The sequence below is a fragment of the Panthera onca genome, chromosome A1 (genome assembly GCF_046562875.1).
Source record: "Panthera onca isolate mPanOnc1 chromosome A1, mPanOnc1 haplotype 2, whole genome shotgun sequence".
Taxonomy (NCBI): domain Eukaryota; kingdom Metazoa; phylum Chordata; class Mammalia; order Carnivora; family Felidae; genus Panthera; species Panthera onca.
Genome location: NC_138339.1, coordinates 120,724,997 through 120,751,289, shown reverse-complemented (window position 1 = coordinate 120,751,289; position 26,293 = coordinate 120,724,997). Strand labels below are relative to the sequence as shown.

The 26,293-nt window shown below is 45.5% G+C and overlaps 1 protein-coding gene across 7 annotated transcripts in view; it reads left to right on the top strand.

Moving 5' to 3' along the window:
* ARHGAP26 (Rho GTPase activating protein 26) overlaps nucleotides 1-26,293 on the top strand; it is a 423,991-nt gene that overhangs the window by 76,911 nt on the left and 320,787 nt on the right. For all 7 annotated transcript variants that reach the window (XM_060635852.3, XM_060635853.3, XM_060635856.3 and 4 more), the window contains exon 2: nucleotides 26,196-26,291. In XM_060635852.3, coding sequence (XP_060491835.1) covers nucleotides 26,196-26,291 — 96 coding nt within the window. The remainder of the gene's footprint in view (nucleotides 1-26,195; nucleotides 26,292-26,293) is intronic.

Here is a 26,293-nt window from a genome sequence, read left to right as displayed (position 1 = left end):
GAGGGAACAGCAAGGACAAATGCTCAGCACGGAGAATTGGGTGGTGTGCGAGTTCAGCAACCATTTGATTCAGAGCAGAAGGAACAGGACTGTGTAAGCCCTGGGAGGGTGGGGCTGGGCTGGGTTTATTCTGACCTATGGTAGGGCCTGCACCTGGGAGGGGCTCCTGGTAAAGTTGTTCAGCCCAACTGAATGTCAGTGTCTGGAGGTGGGACAGCTTTAATTGGTGAAGGGGAGTGACTTGGGAGAGAAAAATATTGAACTTCAGTTGGAGAAGGGATTTCTGCTTGAAGTGAGGCCTGGGATTATTTATGCTGTGAAACATTGACTTCAGCCACCTTACTTAAACTGTAAGTTCTTCTAGACACTAGATTTGATTTTACCTCGACTGTGAATCAGCTACTCCTTGAGCTGTTGGTCAGCATTCTGATGGTAACAGTGGCGATCTCTCTCCCTGGGGTCTTTTAAATTCGAGACCTCAGAACCTTGAACAAAGTTAAAGCCTGTTGGAAGTAAATATCATGTGTGGCCTTGTGGTTTTCCCAATCATGCTTCCCGTCTTTACCCTCTCTGTATTTTTCTGTATTGTCTGTGCTCACACCTTCACTATAGGCAGCTCTCAGGCCTTCGCTCACCAGTAAAAGACAAATGCTTCTCATTTGATGTAACATATTTGGTAGAGAGAAGTTGTGTGTAAATCTCTCTTTAGAGGGTGTACATGCTGCCCAGGTGTAACAAGCCTGCCTACAATCAATTCTTTTGGGCAAAAAATTACTTTAGTTTTGAACATCTGAGTCCTAACGTAAGATTCTTTGCCTGATTTCCTTGCATTCAGTTTTTCTGGAGCAGGCTACAAGACTCGAAGCTCTTTAGAAGAGGGACCTGCTCCCTCAGCGTTGGTAGTCCAGGCATGGCTTGTAGGAATTAACCAATGGACTTCTGATTCATGGGTCATGCAGTTTGTCTTTAGTTCCTGTTTGGTTTCCAGGCCTTTGCCCTAAATTCTTTATAAACTGGAGGTAGTGATCTAGTTGATCTCTGACGGTCTCTGCCGTGGTGTTTATCAGTTCCATGACAGTTCCATCCCAACCTCCAACTTGATCTGGAGAAAAAAAAAAAAAGGTTTTATCATCATGTTTTCTGAGCCACAAACTACAGCTTAAAAGGGGGCATACGGATGGGAATAGAGGTCTGCAGTTTTAGAAAATAAGTTTTTAAAGATTCAAACCATTGAGAAGATAGGGTAATTTTCACCTTAACTAAAGCAATTCAAGTAGGTTTTCATGGTGAAGTAGGTTGGGCTTTGTCATTGCTCTAGTATTCCTCACCGTTGAGTGACACAGGGTACCATACTAAACACACACACACACACACAGCCAAAACCAATAATGAAAACTGCAGGACTTGAGAACAGATGGAGCAGTGGCAGTTGCACTTTTTGTCTCTCTCCTCCCAAAGCACTCACGTGTGCATTGGCTTGTCTTCCACAGAGATGAAGGATGCTTGGGAAGGTGTGTGTCCATAGTCAAATATTACCTACCCTGTGGTTTTTGAATATCCTGTACTATGTGGGTGGAGAGAAAAAGGAACTGTCCCTGTAACTAATACAGTCAGTTACTCAATAGAGTAAGCAGTCCCCCTCCTCCCCAAGGCCCACCAACTGGCCCTCTTAATGTTCTTCCTCTTAGGCATAACCCTCCTGCCTTTGGATGCTTTTTCCAGAGTCCCCCCCCCCCCCCCCCCCCCCAGGCAACTGGGCATCTTTAGACTACTCTATCAGTAGGATGTTTTCCTCTTTGTCTGCAAACATGCTGAAGTCTTTATTATCTTTAAAACAACGGGGGGAGGGGGGAAGCAATCCCAACAAAACTTCGCTTTGTACTTGTCCTATTATGTGCCATCATGTGCAGATGCCTCTTTATAGCTAAGCTTCTTAGAAGAATATTCTGTATTTACTGCCTCTGTTGCTTTATGCACCAAAAGCCTGGAAGTCTGGATCTTGCCCCCTAGTTCTTTATTGTACCTGATGTCTCAGAGGTCCCTGGGACAACCTAGTTAATTAAACCAGATTCTTCTTTGCATTCCTCTCCTTTCTTGAGAGTCCTCTTTCTCCTTCATTGACTGGATGCTCTCCAGGCTTCCTTTGCTCCTTCTGAGAGTCCCTTCCTAGCTCATCCTCTGTGTCCTGTGCATCTTGACGAGATTTCTGGCAATCTTTAACCTCCCAGACCAAATGATCTGTCTCTCTGTGTTACTGATCTCTCCAGTCCTGGCCTCTGTTATCACCATGTGTACCTGATTCCCAGACCTCTCTGCAGCAGCGGCAAGTCCTTCTCCGTTCTTCATCTGACTGAGGTCCAGAAATAGGAGGAGATTTGCCTGAGTCATGGCGGATCATTCATAGGGTTTCTGTATTTGTAGGGTTTGTTGTACATAGGCACACACCCCCTCCTCAACCTTGAAAGATGGTTCTCTTGGGCCAGAAAGATAGAGGTTAAACTGTACTGTAGCAATAGTTTGGATTTGCCACTTGTTCTTCCTCTGGAGCTTGACAAAGTAATGATAAGTGCTAGAGGGTTCTATTGGTTTTCTGTGAAGAGGCAGGTAATGCTGTGCAGAGAAATGATAATGAGTAAAGGGCCTTGTATGTGAGGTAAGTAGGGTGAAGCATTAGGGGATGGTTTACCAGGTAGGGGCTGTGAGCAGCTACAGGTAGTTTGCAAGAGGCAGTACTCAGATGGGAATTATTTAGCCTTGGAGGAGTTGTGGAATGTTCACAGATATTAGTTGGTATTCTTAAGGAGAGCCTATTGTCCTCTGGGGACATGGGACCATCCCTCAGTAGGGGCATTGTCAGGCTCCTCTTTATAAATAAATCTTCTGGCCAGGGTAAAGGCTTTCTTGGGAAACAAAGCCAGGGTGGCAGGATCTAGATTCTTGAAAACCATCCTTGGATCTCACAAAATTCAGAGTTGGGTTTCTTCATGGAGGCTGTCTCAGAGGAGATGTATTTTATTTTTCCCTAGGTGATATTAATAATGGGGCTCATGCTGTTAATAAATATGCCTGTGCCTCAGAACCACAGGGGTTTTTACCTATTTGTTACATGCATTCTTGAATGGTGATGCATTTTGACTCCTGTCAACTGCCAGTATTTGGATGGGATTTTTATGTGACCTGGTTGAGTGTCCCGCATGGGGAAAGGTACAGAGTTTGTTTGATCCAAAGGAGGACTCACTGTTCCTCTGGACTCGGTCATCATTACAATAGTGATCTTGCCCTGGAAGTGTATGTCTTACTTGGGCCTTACAAGACCAACAGAACAGAAAAGTTTACCAGCCAGAAGGCCCGGGCACAGTTTGCTTGCAGGCAGAGAACTGAGCTGTTGTCTTTCCTTGTACCATTGAAGTCTCATGACCCTGAGCCCTTTCCTTGCCACAGAGAGATGTCAGAGTCAGTGTCCCTTTTGTAGAGGCTTGCTGCTCTGAAACCTGTGACCTCCCTCACTTGTCAGACTTGCCTTGTTCGAGCTCTAGAGGTGGTGGAAGTACTCCTGGGGAGGGTCAGAGAGTCTGCTCAGCAAAGTTTGGACTGGAAGAATCCTTCTGACTACACAGTAGCTTTCTCAGGCAGTTGATGGGCAAATTATCCTTTATGGTAGTGGAGCTTAGATTTTAAAATTGTGGGAGTCTAGAGTCAGGTTCCTGGGTTCATATGTTGGCTTTGTCACTTACTGACAATTCTCCCATTTGTAAAAGGGATTTAAACAATAGTACTTACCTTGAAGGGATTTTGGGAGAACGAAATGATCTCTTTAAAGCACTTGGGGCCTGGCATACTGGGAGATTTCGATAAATTGCTGTTTATGGCAGTGTTGAAAATCCTTCAGACTTAGCATAAACTTCATGTTGTGAGAATGCCTCCAGTTTCTCTCACTGTGTGGACAGTACTTGTCTTTACTACTTGTGTGTGCATTTGTAGGAAGTTACGAGTTCTTGGACGGCTGGGTCATGCATGGTTTTGTTTGCAATATAATGGAGAACACAAGTGGATAGTACCTGGCCCATAGTATGTGATACATAATTCCTTGTTGAATGAGTGAAGCTGTGAGCAGATCAAGGATAGCAATATGGTTGGGTGGCATGTTGGGTGTAGCTGGGTCATTTTTGTTAAGTTTGTAGCTACAGGACCCTTCCTCATCTTGGAGATCATGACGGTAGGTAGCATGTTTAGGGGAAATTCTTTTTTTTTTTTTTTAAACTGCTGAATTGGCATACAAAAACTGCATATTTTAAATATGCAGTTAAATTGTACAAATTGACAAATTCTGACATCTGTATACACCTGTGAAGCCATCTGCACAGCATTAGGGGACTCCTTAATGCCTATGTCACAAGTGTTTTCTTTCTCTGTGGCTGATAAGCCACTTTACCCTTTGGCCGTGCATGCGGCTGGCTGCTTCACAAGGATGGCGGTGGGGGTGTGCTGCATTCGTCCTTGTCACAGCATTCCTTTCTAGTCATCATGTGCACTTTTATGTTCTTGCCATGGAATTTGAGATGATGACTGTGTGTGTGTGTCTTGGAGTGTCTGTCTGCAGCAGGTTGCATGCTGGTGAGCGCAAGGACTCTTGTCAGTTTAGTTCAGTGTGGTATTTGCATTGCCTCCCATAGTCCCCACCTCATAGGAGGCACTCCGTGGAAAGGTGAAAAGGTTCGTTCATTCACCCCCTTGCCAGAATAGATACACAGCACTGTTGGGCCTGAAATGGGAGCATGAAGGATCGAGTTCCCAGAGACTCAAAGTTGTTCTTGCCTTCATCAGAGGAAATCAAAGACAAGAAAGGCCTCTTAGGGTATGAATTACTTCATTCCTGATGTGACAGTAAGGAAACCCTGGAGATGCAGGGACACAAACCAGACCCCAAAATGAGGTACAAGGGGACATTGTCTGTCATTGTGAGGATGAGTCTTCCATGCAACTGTTCCATGCAGTGTTCTATGTAGATATTACAGGGTGCTTTACGTATGCTGCTAGAAGGACCCCAGGTCTTTTTTTTCCTCTCTCAAGCTTGTGATATAACCCTCCCTCCCTTCCTCCCGCTTCCCTCTCCCTCTTCCCCCAATGCATCATCAATGACAATGAAAATTTGAGAGTCAGCTCTGATTACCTCAGAGAAAAGTCTCTTAGGTGCTAAAAGAAGCAGCACAAAAATAATAATTAAAAATGACACAACTAGGTAGCGTTCTGTGGTGTGCATTTTGGCAAGAGGCAACGTTTTAGAGCAGTAAATACTCTCTGTGGTAGAGAAGAACCAGCAAAGCACGCTTTTCAAACCTCCACTACATCAAGTAAGGGAAAGGTGGGAAACGAGAGAGCGTATTTGTGTGGGTGAGGCTGATATTCTACTAAATGTTTACAGGAGAGGTGGATACCAGATTGATTTTGAGCTACTGTTTCAGGAGCTGGGAGGCAGCTAGTTGGTTTGTGATAAAATGTGATTGTTCTAGAGGTACCACTTAAGAGGAGGCAGCTTTTGCACTTTGAAGTTGTATTTTGTGCACGTCTCATCCCAGGTGCTCTGCTCCCTAGATCGTCTTTCATCCTTCTATCTGTCTGTGACCATTGACTCCCTGTTAGGTACCAGGCAATGTATCCATACATATTTCTGTCTATTCATCCATCCATGTGTCCACCTATCCTATTATTGACTGATTGTTATGTGCACATACCTTGCCTACCTACCTACCTACCTATCTACCTCTTCACCTGCCCTCCCTCCCTTCTTCCATCCATTCCCTGCCCCCCCCCCCCCCCCCCCGTTTATTGATAGCCTATTATGTGGCAGGTTCTGTTGTAGGTCCTAGGAACCCAGAGTAGGGAACAATTTAGCAGAAGAGCCAGGCTTGTAAACAAGAGTGTCCTATTGTTTTTCAGCTTCGATGTGAGGTTATTAACGACTGATGCCCTTCACCGTTTGTAATGCTGTGAAGATACGTGTGCTTGGTCTGCCTTTTGCTTACCTTTGTCTCCTCATTGATAAGTATATCAGGCACATGGGTAGTCAACATAGAGTTTTGTTTTGTTTTTTTAAAACGAATAACGGAATCGATGAGTGATATGTATAGTGTGGGACATGCTTTACCATGAGTATAATTAAAGCTGTGAGAAGTCACACAGAAGACCGTTACTATCTGGGCCAAGTAAGGAAGAATGCGGGATGTCTGTGAATGCCATTAACCCTACATACGCTCATGCACTCAGTGGCATTGTTTGAGCTGCTCCTCGTGCTGAGCTGTGGTCGCCCATGGGCTATGATGGGGTATGGGACTGACCTGGTCTCTGCCTATACTGAGCACGTGTGGAAGGTGCCTGGAGGGGGAGAGCCAGGTAACTCAGAGCACAGTGGGGCCAGCTTGGACTGATGCAGGGGCGAGGGGGGCAGCATGTGGGAAGCCGCACTGGGAAGGGTTCCCTGGAGCAAGCCAGGTGCTGGCAGGGTCCGACAGGGTCTGGCAGGGTGGAGGCAGGTCTTTGAGGGCACTGATCTGGGAAAGAAGCTGGGTGGCCTGGATGTGGAGAGCAGCTCTCAAAGAGGCTAGGGCCAGGCCGTGTCCAGTATCTCAACAGCAAGTATTCCTTTTTGTGTGGTTGCAGAACGCTTTAGATTTTGGTAGCAGTGTGACTTAACGACTCAGGCTTCCTATGAAAGGAGGTATATTAGCCACCTGTGGCTGCCATCACAAATTGCCACAAACTGGGTGGCTTAAAATAACACCTCTGCTAGGGAAGGAGCTTTCTCTGCTTCTTCGTAGTTTTGGTGGCCCTGGAAGCCCTTGGTGTTCCTTGGCTTGTAGCTGATGACTCTAGTCTCTGCCTCCTCCTCCTTCCCTGTGTGTCTTTGTTATCTCCTCCTCCTCTCAGAAGGACACCAGTCTTTGGATTTAGGCCCCATTTTATTCCAGTATGACAAAATCTTAAGTAATTACCTCTGCAAAGACCCCATTTCCAAATAAGCTCACATTCTGAGGTCCAGGCAAATAAGAAAGGGGGACATGTGTCAGCCCACCACAGGAGGGGATGCTGAAGTTGGTGGAACAGTGCTGGGAGGCTCCCCACGGGTGGGTTTTCTCACTCCTCCTGGCATTTGGGTTGACAGCAGACCGCAGACCTGGTTGTGGGGAGGGCGGGCCAGCTGTGGCTTTGAATTCCAGTGTCTGGTGAGGGCTCGCAGGTACAGGGTTCTTTCTTTAGGTGCCTAAACAAAGCTGTGAGGCTGTGGGAGGTGGCCCTTGTCATGTTTTGGCCGGTCGCGTCCACCCTGTCCTTCCTGCAGCGAGCGAGAGACATCGGTTTCTTCCTGACAGCCCCTGGAGCACCTTGAGAGAGGAGGAAGTGGCCATGAGAATAAACTGGCCACAATAATTAATGACCCAAGCCAACAATGGTCTAGGGTTTTTCCACGGTCCTTCTTTTCTCTGGGAACAGTTTCCTGCTGCCTTCTTGCAGGCCTGTTGCCAGGGACTTTCCAGGTCTACGGGACGTAGTTTTCCTTTTCTTTCTTGTTTCTCTGCTTTCTCAGGTTTGGTGTCAGTGCTTCTTCCACTTCCCTGGTACTTAAATTACTCAACACTGTCTTCCTCTAACAGTGGTTTTTTAAACCTCCTGTGATTTCCAATCTGGGAATTTGATTTCCAGAGCTAATTTCCACATTTGATTCCCGGAATTTCTGATTTCGTTGAGTCTGGACTGATGTGATTCAGGTGAATTCCAAATGCCAAAGTGAGAAACCTCTCCCCCAAAAGATAGGTTTTTGTGTGTGGGTTTTTTTTCCCTCTGGTGATACCTAGAGCATTAGAAAGGATGATTTCTGCATTTACATGATGCTAATTGGCACACTTTGTCATCAGATTATGTATTTAAAATTCTAGATACACTGTGTAGATAGACAAATGCAAATTCTTTGCTTGTCATTTGCCTGTAGGCAAAATGATTTTTTTTTAAATGTTTTTATTTATTTTTGAGAGAGAGTGCAAGTGAGGGAGCGGCAGAGAGAGGGGAACAGGACGCGAAGCGGGCTCTGTGCTGACAGCAGTGAACCTGATGTAGGCCTCTATGTAAAAAGGGGACTGTAGGGTTTGTCATTCTCCTGACTGAACTCTTTTTTTTTTTTTTTTTTTTTAATTTTTTTCAACGTTTTTTATTTATTTTTGGGACAGAGAGACAGAGCATGAACGGGGGAGGGTCAGAGAGAGAGGGAGACACAGAATCGGAAACAGGCTCCAGGCTCCGAGCCATCAGACCAGAGCCTGACGCGGGGCTCGAACTCACGGACCGCGAGATCGTGACCTGGCTGAAGTCGGACGCTTAACCGACTGCGCCACCCAGGCGCCCCCTGACTGAACTCTTAAAAGAGTCACCTGCCTATTAGTATTCATTTATTGATTTGAAAACATTACTTGGGGCATATTACATGGCAGAACTGCAATGAGTGCCCTTTTCTGTATAAAACAGACACTGGCTGTTGCCTGCCTGTGTTTATAATCTCATCAGGTAGTACACATTAAGCAGTTACCAGAATTAAAGGAAATTAGCTATCATGTAAAGGGATGGGAAGGGAAATTCTAGAGAGCAGTGAGAGTTTACCACTGGGAGTGGGTGGAGGATGAGAGAAGGCCACTTCCTGGAGGAAGTGACCCTTCAAGTGGAATCTGAAAGGTGGAGAGGCTTGGGGGAACACTGTTGTCTCTGATCAGGGCTCGCGGGTACAGGATTCCCTCCTGGGAGGAAGGAACACATTGTACCAGGCTTTGTGGCTAGCATGGTCCTCTCACATCAGAGGATCTGAGTGGGCCAATGGGGCTGGAGCACTGAAGGCAGGCGAGGCTAGCAGGGTGTGCAGATAAGACATGTTTTGTAGGCCTTGGGTGGATTTTGAAATGAAAAGGAAGAGTTGCAGTCTGGGAGGGTGTTGGGGGGGGGCAGTGACAAGATCACAATCTGCTTTTTGGAAAGGCCATCTTGGGCCAGCTGAGTTACAAGTCATCTGGAGTCCAGTTAGGAGTCCAGACCACAGGTGGTGCTGGCATGGGCTTGGTGATACAGCACGAATGGAGGTCTTCCTCAGGGTACCAGTGGAGGAAGTGAGAAAGTAAATGGGGGTAGAAAAGGAATCCCAGGTGTTCCTATGTCCAGGACTAGCTACTTATCCTGTGGGCCCTTATTCGTAAAACACAAATAAGAACTGTTAAAGATATTAATAATATAAAGCCTTTCTTTTATGGTCTCTTTGTTGATTTGTGGTGTTTTCATTTGCTTTTTAAAAAAAATAAAAATTTGGGGCACCTGGCTGGCTCAGTTGGTGTATGACTCTTGATCTTGGGGTTCCAGCCCCACTTTGGGTGTAGAGATTACTTAGAAGTAAAAAAAAAAAAAAAACCTAAAAAACAATTTACACTGTTAGTAAGAATTTTAACTGTATTGTGTAGTGCCAATTTTTAATATAAGAATAAGATAAAATGATGTGCATGTGGAATCACTGAAATCATGTCATTCATATTATGTAGCTCAGATGCACATTAATTTTGTTTTTACTAGAACATTGGAGACACTGTGCAAGGTAACTCAACCTTGTGTGTCGATGTCTTTTTGCAGATAGTTTTTTTTTTTTTTTTGAGGTATGATTGACTTATAACATTGGTTTCAGGTGTACACCATGATTTGATATTTGTATGTATTGTGAAATGATCACCACAATAAGTCTGATTAACATCTGTCCCCATACATAGTTACAGTTTTTTTCTTTGTGTTAAGAACTTACAAAATCTATTCTCTTAGCAGCTTTGAAGTATGGAATACAGTATGTTTTTCAACTTTTTTTTTAATGTTTATTTTCACTTAGAGCGAGCGAGCAGGGGAGGGGCAGAGAGAGAGGGGGAGAGAGAATCCCAAGCAGGCTCTGTGCAGAGCCCAATGCAGGGCTTGATCCCACAATCCATGAGATTGTGATTTGAGCCAAGATCCAGTCAGACATTCAAGTGACCAAGCCACCCAGGCACCCCTAGAATACGGTATTATTACACGTAGTTACCGTTACATTACATCCCGTGACTTATTTTATAATGGGAAATTTGTACCTTTTGACTACCTTCATCTATTTTGCCCACTCCTACCCCTGACTCTAACAATCACCAATCTCCTTTTTACTGTGACCTTCTTTTTTCAATATTTTTTTTAATGTTTATTTATTTTTGAGAGAGAGGAGAGAGAGAGATCAAGTGTGAGTGGGGGAGAGGCAGAGAGAGAGGGAGACACAGAATCTGAAGCAGGCTCCAGGCTCTGAGCTGTCAGCACAGAGCCCGATGTGGTGCTCAACCTTGCAAACCACAAGATCATGACCTGAGCCGAAGTTGGATGCTTAACTGACTGAGCCACCTAGGCATCCCCCCGCCCACCTTTTTTTGTTTTGTTTAAGGTTCTGTGTATAAGTGAGATGATACGTTGTTTGTCTTTCTCTGATTATTTCCGTTAGCGTAATGCCCTCAGAGTCCATCCATGTTGTCACAAATGGCAGGATTTCATTTTTTTTCATGGCTGAATAATACTCCACCATATATATACACACCTTATTTTCTTCATTCATCCATGGATAGACACTTAGGTTGTTTTCATGTGTTGGCTGTTGTAAACAGTGCAGCAGTGAACCTGGGGATATATTTATCTTTTCAAATTAGGGGGTTATTTTCCTTCAGGTGAATATTTAGAAGTGGACTTGCTGGATCCTATGGTAGTTGTATTTTTAATTTTTTGAGGAACTTCATAGTGTCTTCCATCGTGGTTGCATATGTTTACATTCCCACCGACAGTGTGCAAGCGTTCTCTTTTTTTCCACATCCTTGCCAACACTTGTTTTAATTTGCATTTTCCTGGTGATTGGTGATGTTGAGCACCTTTTCATGTACCTGTTGACCTTCTGTATATCTTTGGAAAAACGTCTTTTCAAATCCTCTGCCCCATTTTAATTGGATTTTTTTCTGCTGTTACATGAGTACTTTATATATTTTGGGTATTAGCCTCATATATGATTTGCACATATTGTGTCCTGTTCAGTGGGTTGTCTTTTCATTTTGTTGATGGTTTCCTTTGTTGTATGGAAACTTCTTAATTTGATGTAGTCCCACTTTTTTATTTTTACTTTTGTTGCCTTTGCTTTTGGTGTCAGAACCAGAGAATCCTTACCAAGATTGATGTGAAGGAGATTTCCTTGTAGGAGTTTCATGGTTTCAGGTCTTATTTAATCTGTTTTGAGTTAATTTTTGTGTGTAATGTAAGGTAGTGGTCTGGTTTCTTTCTCAATGTGGCAGTTCAGTTTTCCCAACACCGTTTATTGAAGCCTTTTTCCCCCTTTGTATAGTTTTCATTGCTTTGGCATAAATTGATCTACCATCTACGTGTGGGTTTATTTCTGGGCTCTCTCATCTGTTCCATTGATCTGTGCATCTGTTTTAATACCAATACCATACTGTTTTAATTACAATAGCTTTGTATTATAGTTTGAAATTAGAGCACGATGCCACCAGCTTTTTTCTAACTCAAGATTACTTTGGCTCTTTGGAATCTTCTGTGGTTCCATACACATTTTAAGATAGCTTGTTGTATTTCTGTGAAAAATGCCCTAGTTCAGCTGTTCCCCCCCCCCCACTTAATACACGTTCTTTGAGCACTTTCTACCTTTGTCTCACTGATGAGTAAGGAAGGACCACAAGGGCAAAGGACTGTGAGTTTGCTCCATCCTTCCCTGTGCTGTGTCTTTACGGTCAGGGTTAGGTGGCTGGCTTAACCAGGGAAATAACATGAGTAAGAAAGACAGGGCCCCTCAGTCATTCATGTTTCTTCAAATGCCTTCTTTTTGCATTTGGCAGGTTTTGGTCTGGAAAGAAAATGTGGCCTTTCAGGGCTGTCAGTGTTCCCGCTTACTCAGTTACAGACAGAACATGCTCAGCTGGTACTTGGCTTTAGTCTCGCTCACCTTGCAGACATTGTGGGTCCACAAGAGTTCTGTGCTCATGGGCCATCGCAAACACCATGTGCTCATATGGGGCTGCAGGGGACCCCGGTAGACATGCCTGCAACCAAGTTGGAGATCTCAGCTCTGCTTATCCCACCAGACTTGAGTTACAAAATGTAAGTTCAAAGATACATTTTTAACTAATGTCAAGATGGTGGTAGGATAGCATTAAGCTAAGTGGCCCTTCTGAGTGTGGGCTACTGTGTGACCACATGGGTTGCGTGTCCCTGAAGTGGTAGTCCTGTCAGCTGCCTGTGAGCCTTGTATCATAGATTCACTTGGGTCTGTGTCAGGTTGACTGTTAGCAGGCTTAGAGAAGATGAACTGGGCAGGTCCTGTATTGGCAGCCCCAGCCCAGGCCTGTGGGCCAAGAGTGCTTGGCTTGCCAGGCGCTGAAGGCAGCTGTCACTTCTTTGGGTAGCATGGTTTCCGGATGGGTTTCTAGGCAGTCATCACCATGGCCGTTCATCAGCTGCCAGTGCCATAAGCAAGGGGCGTACAAATCAGGCCTTAAACAGAGCTGCCTTCCTAGGTGCTTGTGGAATAAGAGACATGATTGAGAACTTTTTTGGAAAGAGGCTAAGGGTTCAGAATTTGTGATTTTTTTTAAATTGAACTCTGGTGTTACCTCCTCCCACCTCTACTGTCACTTAGATTTCTTCCTCTATAGGGCTTAATTGCCTGCTTTGGGAACATTTGTAAGCCTGTTGTCAGGAACTGGAAGTTCGGGCTTGCTCCTTGCAGCTCAACCTTTGTAATCAGGAGAGGTTCCATTATTGGTGCCTGGTGCTAGATGTTCTGAGGGTTTAGATGATAGCTGTTCTCTAACTTCATCATGCGAAAAAACTACCTGCGAGCCTAGATTCCTGGACCCCAGCCCCCCAGATTTGAGGTGGCTGGGTGTGCTCCCGAGGCAAGTCTACGACAGGTGATGCTCAGTATATTGGAGAAACACTAATCTTGGTCTGTCAAGTCCTGTGATGGTATGGAGTTAAGAGGGTTCTCTGAGAACTACCTGAAGCACGATTCCTTTTTTCTTTCTTCTTCTTTTTTTTTTTTTTTTTTTTTTTTTTAGTAATTTTTAATGTTTATTTTTGAGAGAGATAGTGAGAGCGAACTTGTGCACCCGTGCGAGGTGGGGGTGGGGCAGAGAGAGGGGTTCAGAGGATCCAAAGTGGGCTCCGTGCAGACAGCAGTGAACCTGATACGGTACTTGGAGTCGTGAACCCCGAGCTCATGACCTGAGCTGAAGTCGGTTACTCAACCTACTGAGCCACCCAAGTGCCCCTAAAGCACAATTTCTTATCTGACTGGGCAGAGCTGGGGAGGAGACAGTGTTAGGTAAGGAGGCAGCATGGCTGGGAACCTGGACTTTTCTTGGGAACCTGTGTGGCGGGCAATTGTTGCCCACCTGGACCTCCCTGCCTGGTCCCGGGAGCACAGCCTCGGCCAGGTGCAGCAGGAATGTGGCTCATTGAACGCAGGATAAAAGAAAGTGAAACTAATTTGGGGGGATGTTACTAGGTGTGGCTCTGTTCAGAAACGCTGTGTGCTTTTGTTTTCTTTTTTTTTCTTCAGGAAATGTTAACTTAATCCGCAGGGAGACAGGCAAATTTTCCTTTTCAAATGGATCTTCGGTGCTGGGGAGCTGCTGCACTGCTCCCTGTGGTATTAGTGGGCAAGAGTGAGCTGTGCCCAGTCATTAGCTGGGTTCCATTGAGATCATCATAATGCTCGGAGGTCAGCAGGATGAGGGGGGCGTAAACATAGGTGGTAGGAGGCCAAGTGACTGTCGTCTGATTTTTACACAGAAATAAGTCAGCCTGACATTTTGGTTAGTACGTTCTTGGGTAATACTGTCTACTATTAATATCTATTGTTTTTTGAGTGCTGGCTGCAGGCCTGCTGCTGAGCACTTCCGAGCATCATCTCTTTACTCACAGAAATCCCTGGAGGCAGCTTTCCTCCCCCGCTCACCTCCATTTCAGGCAGGTGGAAAAGAGTACAGAGGCCTAATAGATGGCTGAGGTGGGATTTTGAGTTGACTCATTATTCTAGCACTTACCCTTTATCTGAGGCTTACTTGGCTGGTGGAAGGCCTCTCTTTACTCCCAGTGCCTTGTCTTGCCTTGACTACCCTCAAATTCATCTCAGCTGTTGATGAGAGCAGCCAGAGGTGGATCTGAACTTGGGCATCTTCTCCAGGTTCTGCTGTGGGGCTTTGTTAGTAACAGAAGTTGTTGTTGACATTTGAATGCAAGTCAAGCCCAGATTCTTTGGGCTGGGTTTTTGGTTTGCTTTTTCTCTTTTTGTCCTTTGCTAGAAAAGGATCAGGGGTTATAGGGAAGTGACGGGCCTTGGCTTCCCTTTTCCTGCTTTTCAAGTGAGCCTCTTGCTGCATGAATGTGTTCAGAGCAACTTTGATTGCAGACGCTGGAAGAGGCAGACCTGGGTTTTCCCTTCACGATTCCAGTTCTAATCTCAAGACCTTGGAACAGGAGCATCTGAATCCCGGATGACCTGTGGGGAATTGGGCTTGGAAATCCATTATCAACCCAGATTAACCATTTTGCAGGTCTCCCCTTTTTCATTAAAAAGCCTCACAGCCCCTTTGGTAGATCACTCTTTTCCAAGGTGGCAGGATTTATTCTCCTTTTATTATATGCATGAAGAAAGGCACAGAAAGAGGACACAGTGCCGTTCTCAATAACCTGGCGGAAGTGGTGGCACTCAGATCTGTCCAAGTTCTGGATTCCCACGTGGGTGCCTGGGCCTCGTCTCTGTGGACCTGGACAGGCAGGGCAGCTCTGGTCCACTTCTCATCTCCATTTTTTTGGCTCCCTGTCCTTCTTTCATTTTATTGGCAAGACACCCCTCACCGCCCCCCCCCCTTTTTTTTTTTTCTTAAAAACCTCTTCCAAGAAAGTCTGGCTTTTGCTCTAAGTTTACGACCATAAATTTTGAGATGGTACACGTCACCCTCTTAATCTAATTGAGCCAGCACATCATTGTGAAGACATCATTTTATTTGGGGGTATTAGTTGCTATGGTTATTTGCTGAGACTAACAGAGTCTGTGTTCTCTCCATTGGAGTTTTGGAAACTGTGATCTGAGAATGACAGAGGTGTGCCTCCCTGTAGGGATGGCCAGTGTATACCCTGGCCATTAAAATAATTTTTTAAAGGCACAGAAAAAAGAGTTGGGGTGGAATTTCAGAGCTGGAATTTTTTAAAGTTAGAAGGGATCTTAAAGATGACTGGTCATCCTTCTGGTTTTCAAATGAGTTCTTTAAGGCTAAGGTGTTAATTTACCTTCCTGAGGTTCATATGCGTTGTTCCTGGGTGAACAAGGATGCAGCCCATTTCTGACTTTTATCCTAGCATCTCTTTGTTTTGTGCAACAGTTGAAGTCCTTTCAAGGAATCCTTTCTTGCAGTATGTACTGAGGTCCTGGATATTCTAGGTGCTGGGCTGGAAGTTAGAAAGACACCGTGTTGTTTACTTTTAGGGTTTCTGGTGGAAATCCCCATCCTTGCCTCATAGAGTATGGAGCCTGGACCAGCAACGTCGGTATCACCTGGAAACATGTTCAAAATGCAGACTCCCAGGCCTACTGAATCACACTCAGCATTTTAACAAGATCACTCTGTCTTTGAGTGCACATTAAAGGCTGAGAAGCTCTCCTCTAAGATGGTAGGACATTGTAGAAGCAAAAGCTAATAAGTCTTGAGGCCCAAGCCAGGATCAGTTGCCCTCCCTCAGACCGTTCATCTGCTCTGTGTTGAGCATAATAGTAATGCAGTGGTGTTGAGCTTGAGGAAGCTCAGCGTTCTCTGCCTGAGTTCTAGCTCTGCACCATCTGGACCCTCTGGTCCTTGAGTTCTATTGTGACCTGCTCTGTAGTTGCTGCCTGAGCAACTGTTCTGGGCTGAGGCCCGAGAGTGATGGGGCATGCTCACACTGGCTCCTGCAGTGCAGTTCGTTCTGGGCACCTTCTCAGGAAGCCAGGCACTTCAGGCCCGTGCATCCTGTAAAGCCCACTTATCGTGGCTGTCCTGTTAGCGTTCTGATTCCGTTCTACCTGGTAATGGCCTCCTCCCCCACTCAGTGGACAAGAAGGATTTCAGGATACCACTCTTAGCCTCAGTGCATTTAAGAGGTACCTCTTGAGCTTAGTAAATTTTGCAGGAAGCCCTGCACACCACCTTGAGTTACTGTTCAGATAAAATACAGCATGCTCTAGTCCAGGGTTTTTTTCTTTCCTTTTGTCTGCAGCAGATAAAAAGAAATTTTAATTTGGTAAGTATGTTAGACTTTTCTGAGCATCTGAGGAAAACCTTTAAGGACTCCAATGTATTTTTAGTAGCCTGATCATTAGGAGGAGGTGACAGGTTTACTGCACTACCCACAGTGGAGTGTTCCTGTGAAACCTTTCCTAAGCTAAAATAGGATAAAATGAAGAAGCAGTTACTATTAACTTAGGTGGGAAAACTCTAGTGCATCCCCAAGGCCCCCACAATAACCTCTCTTAACACTTTTCTGATACTTCAGGACACATCTTGTTAATGGTGCACAAAATAAACCAAGATGAGGTGCAGAAGCTCCCAGACACAGTTCAAAGCTGTGGCCACTCTAGTGCTCCGCGCGCACAGCTCACTGCAAAACAAACACTGAGTGCTATTTTCGCTTTCCATGGAGAAGCGAAAAAACTCTCTGGATTTCTTTTGGTTAGTGAAAGTAAGGACGGATGTCGATAGGTTGTTAAAGTGAAGTGGCATAACTCGAACTTTAGACAAACAGGGGATGCCTGTATTTGATGAATTAATGAGGCAAAAATTCCTGAATTCTTTAGCTAACTAAGATGCTCCTTTTGTTGATCCCCTTGTCTCTAACCTGTGCTCAGCCTGTGCTTGTGGGAAGGAAAGAACCAGCATCCAAGGGCAACCCTGTGCTCTGCTCTTCGAATGTTGTTTTTCCTTCATTTTAAAAAAAAATTTTTAATGTTTATTTTTGAGAGACAGAGACATGGCACGAGTGGGGGAGGGGCAGAGAGAGAGAGGGAGACACAGAATCTGAAGCAGGCTTCAGGCTCTGAGCTGTCAGCACAGAGCCTGACGCGGGGCTCGAACCCACCAGCTGTGAGATCATGACCTGAGCTGAAGTCGGATGCTCAGCCAACTGAGCCACCCAGGCGCCCCTTCCCTTCATTTTTAATTCTCACAGCAGCCCTGTCAGGTACTTGTTCCCCTCATAGTGACATCAACTGTCAGAAAGGTTGAGTAATTTATGCCATCATAGAGCTGGTAATAGGCACATCCAGGGTTTGAATCCATGTTTGTGGATTCCATGCACTTCATACTCTTGTGAATTGCCCTTGACTGTGTGTGTGTGTGTGTTTGTGTGTGTGTGTGTGTGTGTGTGTGTGAGAGAGAGAGAGAGAGAGAGAGAGAGAGAGAGAGACAGAGAGAGTGTGTGTGAGACATTTATATTTGAAGTCTATGGAAATACCCTTTCTTTTTTGCTCTTACACTTGATCAGTCCCTCTTAAAATGGGTTTCTTTGTTTAACCAAGCAAATCACCATTGTTTTCCTTGAGGGATTTTTCCTGTGCTGACCTGCTGTCTTGGAAGGTCTTGGGGCTTTATGTGAACATAATTGTTCTGAATCCAGTACCTCTGTGTCCTTGTTCTGCTTTGTGTCAGGGCTGAGGGATTCACATTTGAGGCTGGGCTCTTTGGGGCTTGACCTTTTATCCTAGGTCTAGTGCTGACTTAATCATTTAACATAGTGGTCCTTGATTAGCAGATGTTTATTAAGCGCCTGTTATGTGACATTAAACTGGTCTGAAATTTCTTTGTACAAGATCAAGTGGTAGTACTTAAACTCGATGCTCCTAGTAGCTCATGTAGCACTTCAGAAATACAAATGTGTTTGTATACATCGTTGTATATAATTACATGTATATGGTGATGATGCTACTGATGAGTCACAATCAGATCTCAACTTGGAGTTTTTGGTAGGGAGTAGAGTTCCTCTGAATCCCTCATTCTCTCCTTATCTTCTGACTGCCCAGTGGTCTGTGCACCCAATGTCATGGTTGAGAGTTGTCATCTGTCACCTAGTCATTCCCTAAGGACAAAGCCCCTTGACTGTGGTTGTACACTCTTGGCAGTGAAGCAGGATGGGAAGTCAGAGCAGAGGTCCCAAAGCTGAGTTCTGAGCCAGCTCCTCAATGAAAGTTGTAACCAATGTTTGTTGACCTTGTCTCTCTTTATAAAAATATGGTTTCCATTTCTTGAGGGATGAAGTCTGAATTCCTTAGCTTGGCATTCCAGTCCTTCCATGTTTGGATTCCAATCTCTCTTCCTAGTCTTAGCTTCTGTCCATGAGGCTGAACTGCCTGCTGTGTCTCCCGGGGTCCTCTTTGCTTCCTGTTGCTACTTCTAGAATACCTTCCCACGCCTGCTTACCGTGCCGTGTACCTCCTTTCATTTCTAAATAATACTGGACTCCTGAACTTTGAAGTCTCTCTTCAAAAGCTACTCCCTGTTCTTTTTTCCTGGGAGGACTCCTCCAATGGCCCCACCTGGAGTAATAGCCTGCTTGCACATCTGTAGCTGTTTTTTCCCCCTACTCTGACTGCTGTAGCATGTTCTCCCTTAATTTGCGAGTTCATGTACAGCCGTCCTTCTCCCACACCCCCGCTCCACAGCGGATATGTTCCAAGATCCCAGTGGATGTCTGAAACCACAGATAGTGCAGAAACCTATATAGACTGTTTTTATTTTCTGCACTTAAACTGCACATACATACTAATGATCAAGTTAGATTTATAAATTAGGCACAGTGAGATGTTTGCAACAATAATTAAAAGTACAACAGAGCAATTATAACAGTATACTGTAATAAAAGTTAAGTGAATGTGGTCTCTGTCTCAAAAACATTTTACCGTATTCACCCTTCTTGGGATGATGTGAAATGATAAAATGCCTACGTGATGAGATGAGGTGAATGAGGTAGGCACTGTGACGCAGTGTAGTGTTAGGCTCCTACTGACTGTGTGATGTTAAGTCAGAGGGAGAGTCATCTGTTCTAGACTGGGGTTGATTGCAGTGACTGAAAGCACAGATACATCTGTTCACAGATGAGGTCCTTCTAACTTGCAGTCTCCTAAAGCGTATGGAATGTATATGTATCACTTTTAGAATTTGAGTACACTGATACCAGATTCTCAAATATTAGAGTCAGTTACACCTTGGAGTATTGTAGCTGAGAGTTTAGGAGTCAGAAGGACCAGGTTTCTCACACTACCACACGTTAGCTATGTGACCATGGCACATGATTTAATCTCTGAATCTGTTGCCCCATCTGCAAAATGGGACTCATAATTCCTACCTGTAGGATTATTGTAAGGATGAAATGAGTTAAAGTACTCAGTAGGTACATATAGTAAGTGCCCAGTAAGTGAAGGCATCATGTATTTACAGTTACTGTGATGGAGGTGAAGGCGAGGTTGGAGCGCCATATTAATCTAAAAAGGATGTTTCCATGTAAATGGAATTGGAAATCTTGTCTAGGAAGTGGTGAAGCCCCTTTCCTTCTATTGAATTTCATTTTTATTTTATTTTACTTTATTTTGAGAAAGCAGCGTGTTCATGCATGCAAGGGGGTGGGAGTGGGGAATGTCCACAGGGAGAGGGAGAGAGAATCTTAAGCAGGGTCCACATCCAGCGCAGAGCCCAACTAGGGCTTGATCCCATGACTGTGAGATCATGACCTGAACCCAAATCAAGAGTTGGGTGCTCAATCGACTGAGCCACCCAAGTGCCCCAGAATTTCATTTTTAAAATAACTCCGAGAATTTCATTAGCCTTAGTGCTCTGATTGGAGAAACAAATTCTCCAGAGTCAGGGTTGGCTATGTCCTCACTTAGGTAACAGAATTTTAGGGAAATGGCCTCAGGAAAAGCACACAGATGTATCATCAGAATGCACATGATGTGACATGTGGTGGTTGATGTGGCTGGTGGGCATATCATCCTTTAGTGACGTGAGTGGTTTTCTGAGTCTGCTCCAACCAGATTGGAAAAATGGAAGAGACATACTGGTGGTGACTTGATCCTTCTAGCCCTTCCCCTCCATGTCTCAGGCTTGAATGGATAAGAAGAACGCAGGTCCTCTGCATGTTTTGGGACATTTCTTCCCCCGTGGAGGCCAGCGCTTCTCCCCGCATTGCTGATTGCGTGTCTACTGGACATTTCCCTTCTTGGGTGGGTGTCTTCATCAGCAGGGCATGGTCTGTGCCCAGCACTACTTGTCAGGCTTTGTCATTTCTCCTTGGGTTATTAACACCTCTTCTCTGATATTGTCCACCGCCACCTAGTGGCCACAGGTAAGACTGCATCACAGAAACTAGAATGTTGTTGAGTGTGTTTTGTTCTACTGTAAGATTTGAACACCATCTCTCTTTTTGCTCCTGAAGTGCAGGGTTTCAGGCTGTAGAATGGTACCTCACAAAGGAACATGGTTGGTTTTCTTATAGTTAAGCAATGGCACTAGGTTTAAAATGCCACATGCAGACTGGGAAATGCCTCTCCCCAGGCAGTTTCTGATTGGATGTGTTTTCCACTTGCCCAGGTATGGGGAAGGAGAGAAGGGTCTCCGGAACCCTTTCTTCATCTGTTTTAGCTCCAGGCTTGGGGAATGGCTGGGGCTGAAAGGGCACACATGGCTGTGGCCCACACCTGGCATGTTTGTAGCTCATTGTTCCTGGTCTCTTGGTTTAGAGATGGTTTTGCTTCATGTCCTTGCTGGTGTTTCTGCAGCTCTGTGGGAATCTTCTTCAACAGAGAAGATGAGGGGAGGTGGTTCTATGTTAAGTAAGCATATTCCTATATATGCAAACTTCAGGCTGGCTTAACGAAGTTTGACGTTTATCCTATTATGTATCTAATCTTATTTTCACTTGCGAAGTATACAACTGAGAATTTCACCTTTGATGAGTTCAGGGAACTAGGGGAGTGTCCAACTTCCCCTCCCCCTTTGTTCTTCCTGTGATGCCTGCTTTCAGCCAGGTGATGTGCTAGGTTCTGAGGTTGTCCTGGTGAGCATGAAGTGACAGGATCCTCACCCTGAAGGAATTTACTAGTTGGGGAGATACTAATCGGAGAGTCACCTGAACAATATAAAATTACTACGAAGAAACAGGTGCATAGGACTTAGGGTGAAGGTAGCGTGGGGTTTGGTCTGGTTACAGAAGTCAGGGCAGGCTTCTTGGAGGACTAAACTTTTCAGTTGAGGGCTGCAGGGATGAGTAGGGAGTTCCAGGAACTGGCAGAACCCAGAGAGGAAGTTGGGGGCCCAGGCCTTGCAAGGCTGGGAAGGATTTGCAAGATTTTGGGAAGGACTTTGGTCTTGGGTTTCAGAACTCTGGGAACCCATTGCAGGATTCACTATTGGAGCTGTCATGACTGGAGAGAGAACTGATTGGAGGGACAAAAGTGAGTGTGGGGGACCAGAGCAGAGGCATTTGTAGTTACCCAGGAAAATGGGGGCATTTGATGTAGACGTTTGTGAATGGTGACGGGGAGGAGTGTATCGAACAGACATGCTTAGGAGGTGAAACGGACACACTTGGGAAGGACACAGTGCTGCCAGGGATGACACGTGGGTGTGTGACTTTGACTTGTGTGGCAGGACAGATGGTGGTGCCCTTTGCCAAACTGGTGACACAGGAAGAGGCCCTTAGTTGGAGCGTAGGAGAGGAGAGAGAGTTTGATTTGGAGAATGGGAAGTTTACCTGAGAATGTGAGTTGTGGGCAAAGCTGCCATCCTGAGGACTTATGTCAAGCTGTCAACCCTCTTATTTGGGGAACTCATACCCACCTGTGGGTCCTCTCAATTGGGGATCTCACATGTTCCATCTGTAAGATACCTTCTGTTGCTGTGCCCGGCCAGATCACTCCAGCCTGTCTTAAGGGCCACCTTGTTCGGCTTTGTCTTAGGCACTTAATATGCATTTGCCAGGGAGCCACTCATGCATAGTTCTGGAATCATTCCAAATACAAGGCAATCAGGCATAGAGAGTAAGTGTAATTGGTTTTCAGAGAAGGGAGTGGTTAGGTAGGCCTGGGGACTTTGGTGTTTGCACTTTAAGCAGCCAAGAGGCCAGTCTTGTCACAAATACTTACCGTGGCAGTTGGACTTCATTAACGGTAATCCGTTTCCAAATCCTGGGAGATGTGATTGAGGAGCAAAAATTTTATGGGTACTTATATACAGTTCTGGTAACTGGAGGTCAAAGAAAGGTGACAGATGCCCTGAAAGAAATATAATTCTACAATTACCTTGAGTCCTTTATTATGTGTGTGTACACATTATGTATTTGTGTGTGCGCCTGTATATTAAGTTTTACCCAAGGGGAAAATGGAAATGGCTTGACTTATGGTACTAATGGTAAAACTTGTGTAAATTAAGGTAGATCCTAACTTAAAAAATTATCAACCTTCTTTTACTGAAAAAAGAATTAGAGTTAAGTTAAATTGTCTTAAAACTGTGCAGGTTAGTAACTAGGGAGGCAGAGAGCATGGCTTCTCCAGGATGAGAAGGGCACTTCTCTCTGGTCCCCTAGTAAGCAGACATCTTTGGGAGCCGTCTTTAAAGGCCCAGACTTCTAGCTGCTTCTGTGTCCCTTAGCTGCCTGGTCTCACTGAGGTGGAGGCAACTCAATTCTATAAGGCAAATACTTGTCCTCCCCAGCAGCTGCCAGTTACAACTTCTCTCTGCTCTGGCCAGCATTCTGCCTTTCTAGCAACAGATCTTTCTGCAGAGTAAATATTACTGACTTTTGCGCCTCGCTGTATCTTGGACTGAACATGGAACACTGGGGTTCTATGAGCAGGGTGTCATGAAGCTTGGCATGCACTCAACATCAGTACCGGCCTCTCTTGCTTCTCTGCTCTTCTTACTGGAATGTGCACGTTAGATTCTTGTTGCCTCAGAGTGAAGTCTCCAGAAATAAATCTCTCTGCAGCTACATGTCAAAGTTGATCGTCTGCATAAGATGCCATCAGTCGTTCTGGGTTGTAGACAAGAAGCACTGTGTTTTAGGTGTTCTTTTTGGTGTCCTCTCTGTTGTCCCCAGTAACAGTAGGGGTTTTATCTAAACAGGGTGAGGCATCATGGTGTATCTGTGTGCTACAAAGATCTTAGCACGCACGAGCTTAGAGAGACCCAGATCCCCACCTTAGAGCTCTGTGCTGTTAGATCACTCTTTTAACTTATCTGAGTTCTCAACATCAGGTAGTCAGGCTTCGCTTCCCTGGGTTCTGTCATTGCAGGATTCGCTTAGTAGGGAACTATAGCCCAGCCTTGCCTGGAACTGAAGCTTACGGCGTACAGAGTGCCTGTGCAGTGCGCCTCCCTGGGGCTCCTGATAAGCTGGTGCGTTAGGTGGGGCCGACAGCTTCTGTCAGGTAAGGGACTATGAAGTTAGGCCTAGCCCAGAGTTAGTTACCTGTCTAGGAAATAGTGGAGCTGAAATTTGAGCCCAGGAGCTAGGTAAGATTGGGGTGAGGGCAAGAGGCTGATCAGCCTACAACCAGGACCCCGAGTGAGAAAGCCTCAAGGGGAGATCCTCCAAAGAAAGCTTGAGTTGCTGTTGCAAAGACTAGGGAGTATGCTGAATAAACAAAACACCAGGTGTTTCCCTGCACTTTGACCGAAAGATTTGTCTCTTAGGCACAAATTCTTCAGGCCTAATGGTGACTTCCTTTTCAGATTCCAGTAATTGGGATTTTTTTAGTCTACCTAACTGTGCTCACTGGTCTGTAACCAGTATTGTCTCTGGAGCAGTACTCATTACCTAATTCTTCCATCAGCGAGAGACGTGTCCTTACCAGCTCTGTGGGTGTCCCACACAGCTTCTCAGGTTTGTGTCGTGGCAGGGTGTGCTGTGTGTCACTCAACAATGAAATAAGGTTACTTTCTGGTCAGAAGCTAACAGGCCCTGCTACAGCTTGGATGGGTCCTCCTGTGAAAAAGGCCCCACAAAGGCCCTGTTGTGCATTATTAGCTGCTCCTTGATCCTCATTGGTAACTGCCCCTGACGGCACAGCTTCTCAGGTGAGTGTTGGGAGGTTTCCCAAGCCTGGCTTACATTTCGGCTTATTTCCACTTTGTTTAGATGCTTCTCCAGTTTGAGTCTTTCTTGCCTCCTGGGGAGGCACAGAGGATTGTTAGGTGGATAGAGAAGCTATTCCGTTCTTACTCTTTGCGCAGGCCTTTCTTTGTGAATTCTGTTCTGGAGAACATTCTAATTACGGTGCGACTGAGCACAGCCATGTCCATGTTCTTGGCATGATACTCTTTGGCCTTCCTGGGGGGCTTTGTCTTCTGTTCTGAAAGATGATTCCGCCTTTTTCTCATCCTGCCTGCCTGTGGCCTCGTGTCTTTGTTCCCCACAGCGTTCTGACTTTCAGATGCATCTGTTTCTTTCCTGACTTGCCAGGGAGTGATTGGCGTTCTTAGGGATATCCTCAGCTTGGGTCTGCCAGGTTTAACAGATGCCCGATTCCTCTGCTGGCATCTCTGCACTTTTTGCCAAAGACCATTCCATTAAAGTGGCTGGACCAGGGAGAGACTGGAGACTATTGGCTGTTGGCTCCTGTGTTCTCCTTCTCCACTTCAAGTGTTGTCTTCTTTTGGTGTAGAGCTGAGGGCCTTCCTTGCACAAGCTGCAGCTGTCTTGGGACTCGTGTCACCGGAGCCCATGGGAGGGCGGTCTCGCAGCAGGAGCTCCTGCTGTCCAGGTGGTCAAAGCCTGAGCCCCAGACCTGAGAAGAGACCGACTGCTCAGCCAGCCTCTTGTACTCACTTCTAGCGCTTAGAATATGCTCTGGGATTGGCGAGCTGCACACCGGTGGTGGAGTTTATGTACTGCCCTCCACGTGCACACAGTATTCACGCACTGAGCAGGATGCACTGGCAGGTACACCAGGGAAAGCAGCAAAACCAAAAGATGGAGGAAAAAACAACCACCCATGACCCCTAACTTGAAGGAACAGGTCCAGGAACTAAACAAGACAAGGATGCTTTTATTCCATTAGGTGATGTTGGTCTGTGAAGCCAGAGCCGTCCCAGCCTCCTCCCGTATCTCATTAAAGCCAGTCCGTGTTGCCAGTTGTGCCTCATATTTCCCTCCTCTGGGAATTTGAACATAATACCATTTCCCCTTCAATAAGGGAAACATCTATGAGGGTCATTTGAATGATTAGCCTAATGTGCAGGAAGGCTGCCTGTGGAATTAAGTTAAGCGCATTTGGACTGAGCAGCTGTGTCTGTCAGGCCACTTAAAGGTAACTGGGTGCTTTTATACCCTTAACAGAAGCTGAGGGTTCAGGAGGGATCATTGGCTTTTGATACTGTCTTAAATGGAAGCTTATTTTTTAAATTTGACAAGGATTTCCAAGAGCTTTCTTTACAGAGAACATATGTGGGGTGTGTTTTTAACCCCAACTCAAAACATTGCCAGGGCTTTGTTCTTGTGGCAGCGGGGAATGTGGTGACCCAGGAAAATGGTTCAGGCGGAAATTGGTCAGGCTGGCCACTCTCCCCGTAGGGGAACTGCAAGGGTTGTGAGAACTCAGCATCACTTGTGCCTGGGTCACAATAAGGAGTCCAGAAGCTCCTGGGCGGTGGGGGCTGGGCCCACCTCGGCCTTCCTTCCAGCTACCTACCTAATGTCGGGATGTGGGAGGTCCGTGGCTGAGCTCACCCATGGGATGATGGATGCTGATGTCTGCTCTGACCCACACTGCCTCCTGACACCTCCTTAGGCAAGTGGATTCCCACCAGGACCAGTGTCCACGACGAGACTCAGTGTGTGGCTGGAGGAGTTAGAGCTGGAAGCAGAATGGTTAAAGCAGTGTTAACACAAGTATGAATTTGTCAAGCCAATCACAATTTCACGTTAGAAACAGCTGTTCAGCGTTTTGGAACTTAGATTCTTTTGTGTTTGAAATTGCCTCAGGAACAAATCGAGCTGCTGCATGAAGTAGAACGACTAAAAAGTGCAGCACATGAGAACATCAGTTTATGTCCATAATTCATATTTTCTCTCTTTCTTGCTAGATCTATCTTCAGCGAAGAGGAAATTTGCTGATTCCTTAAATGAATTTAAATTCCAGTGCATAGGAGATGCAGAAACAGATGATGAAATGTGTATAGGT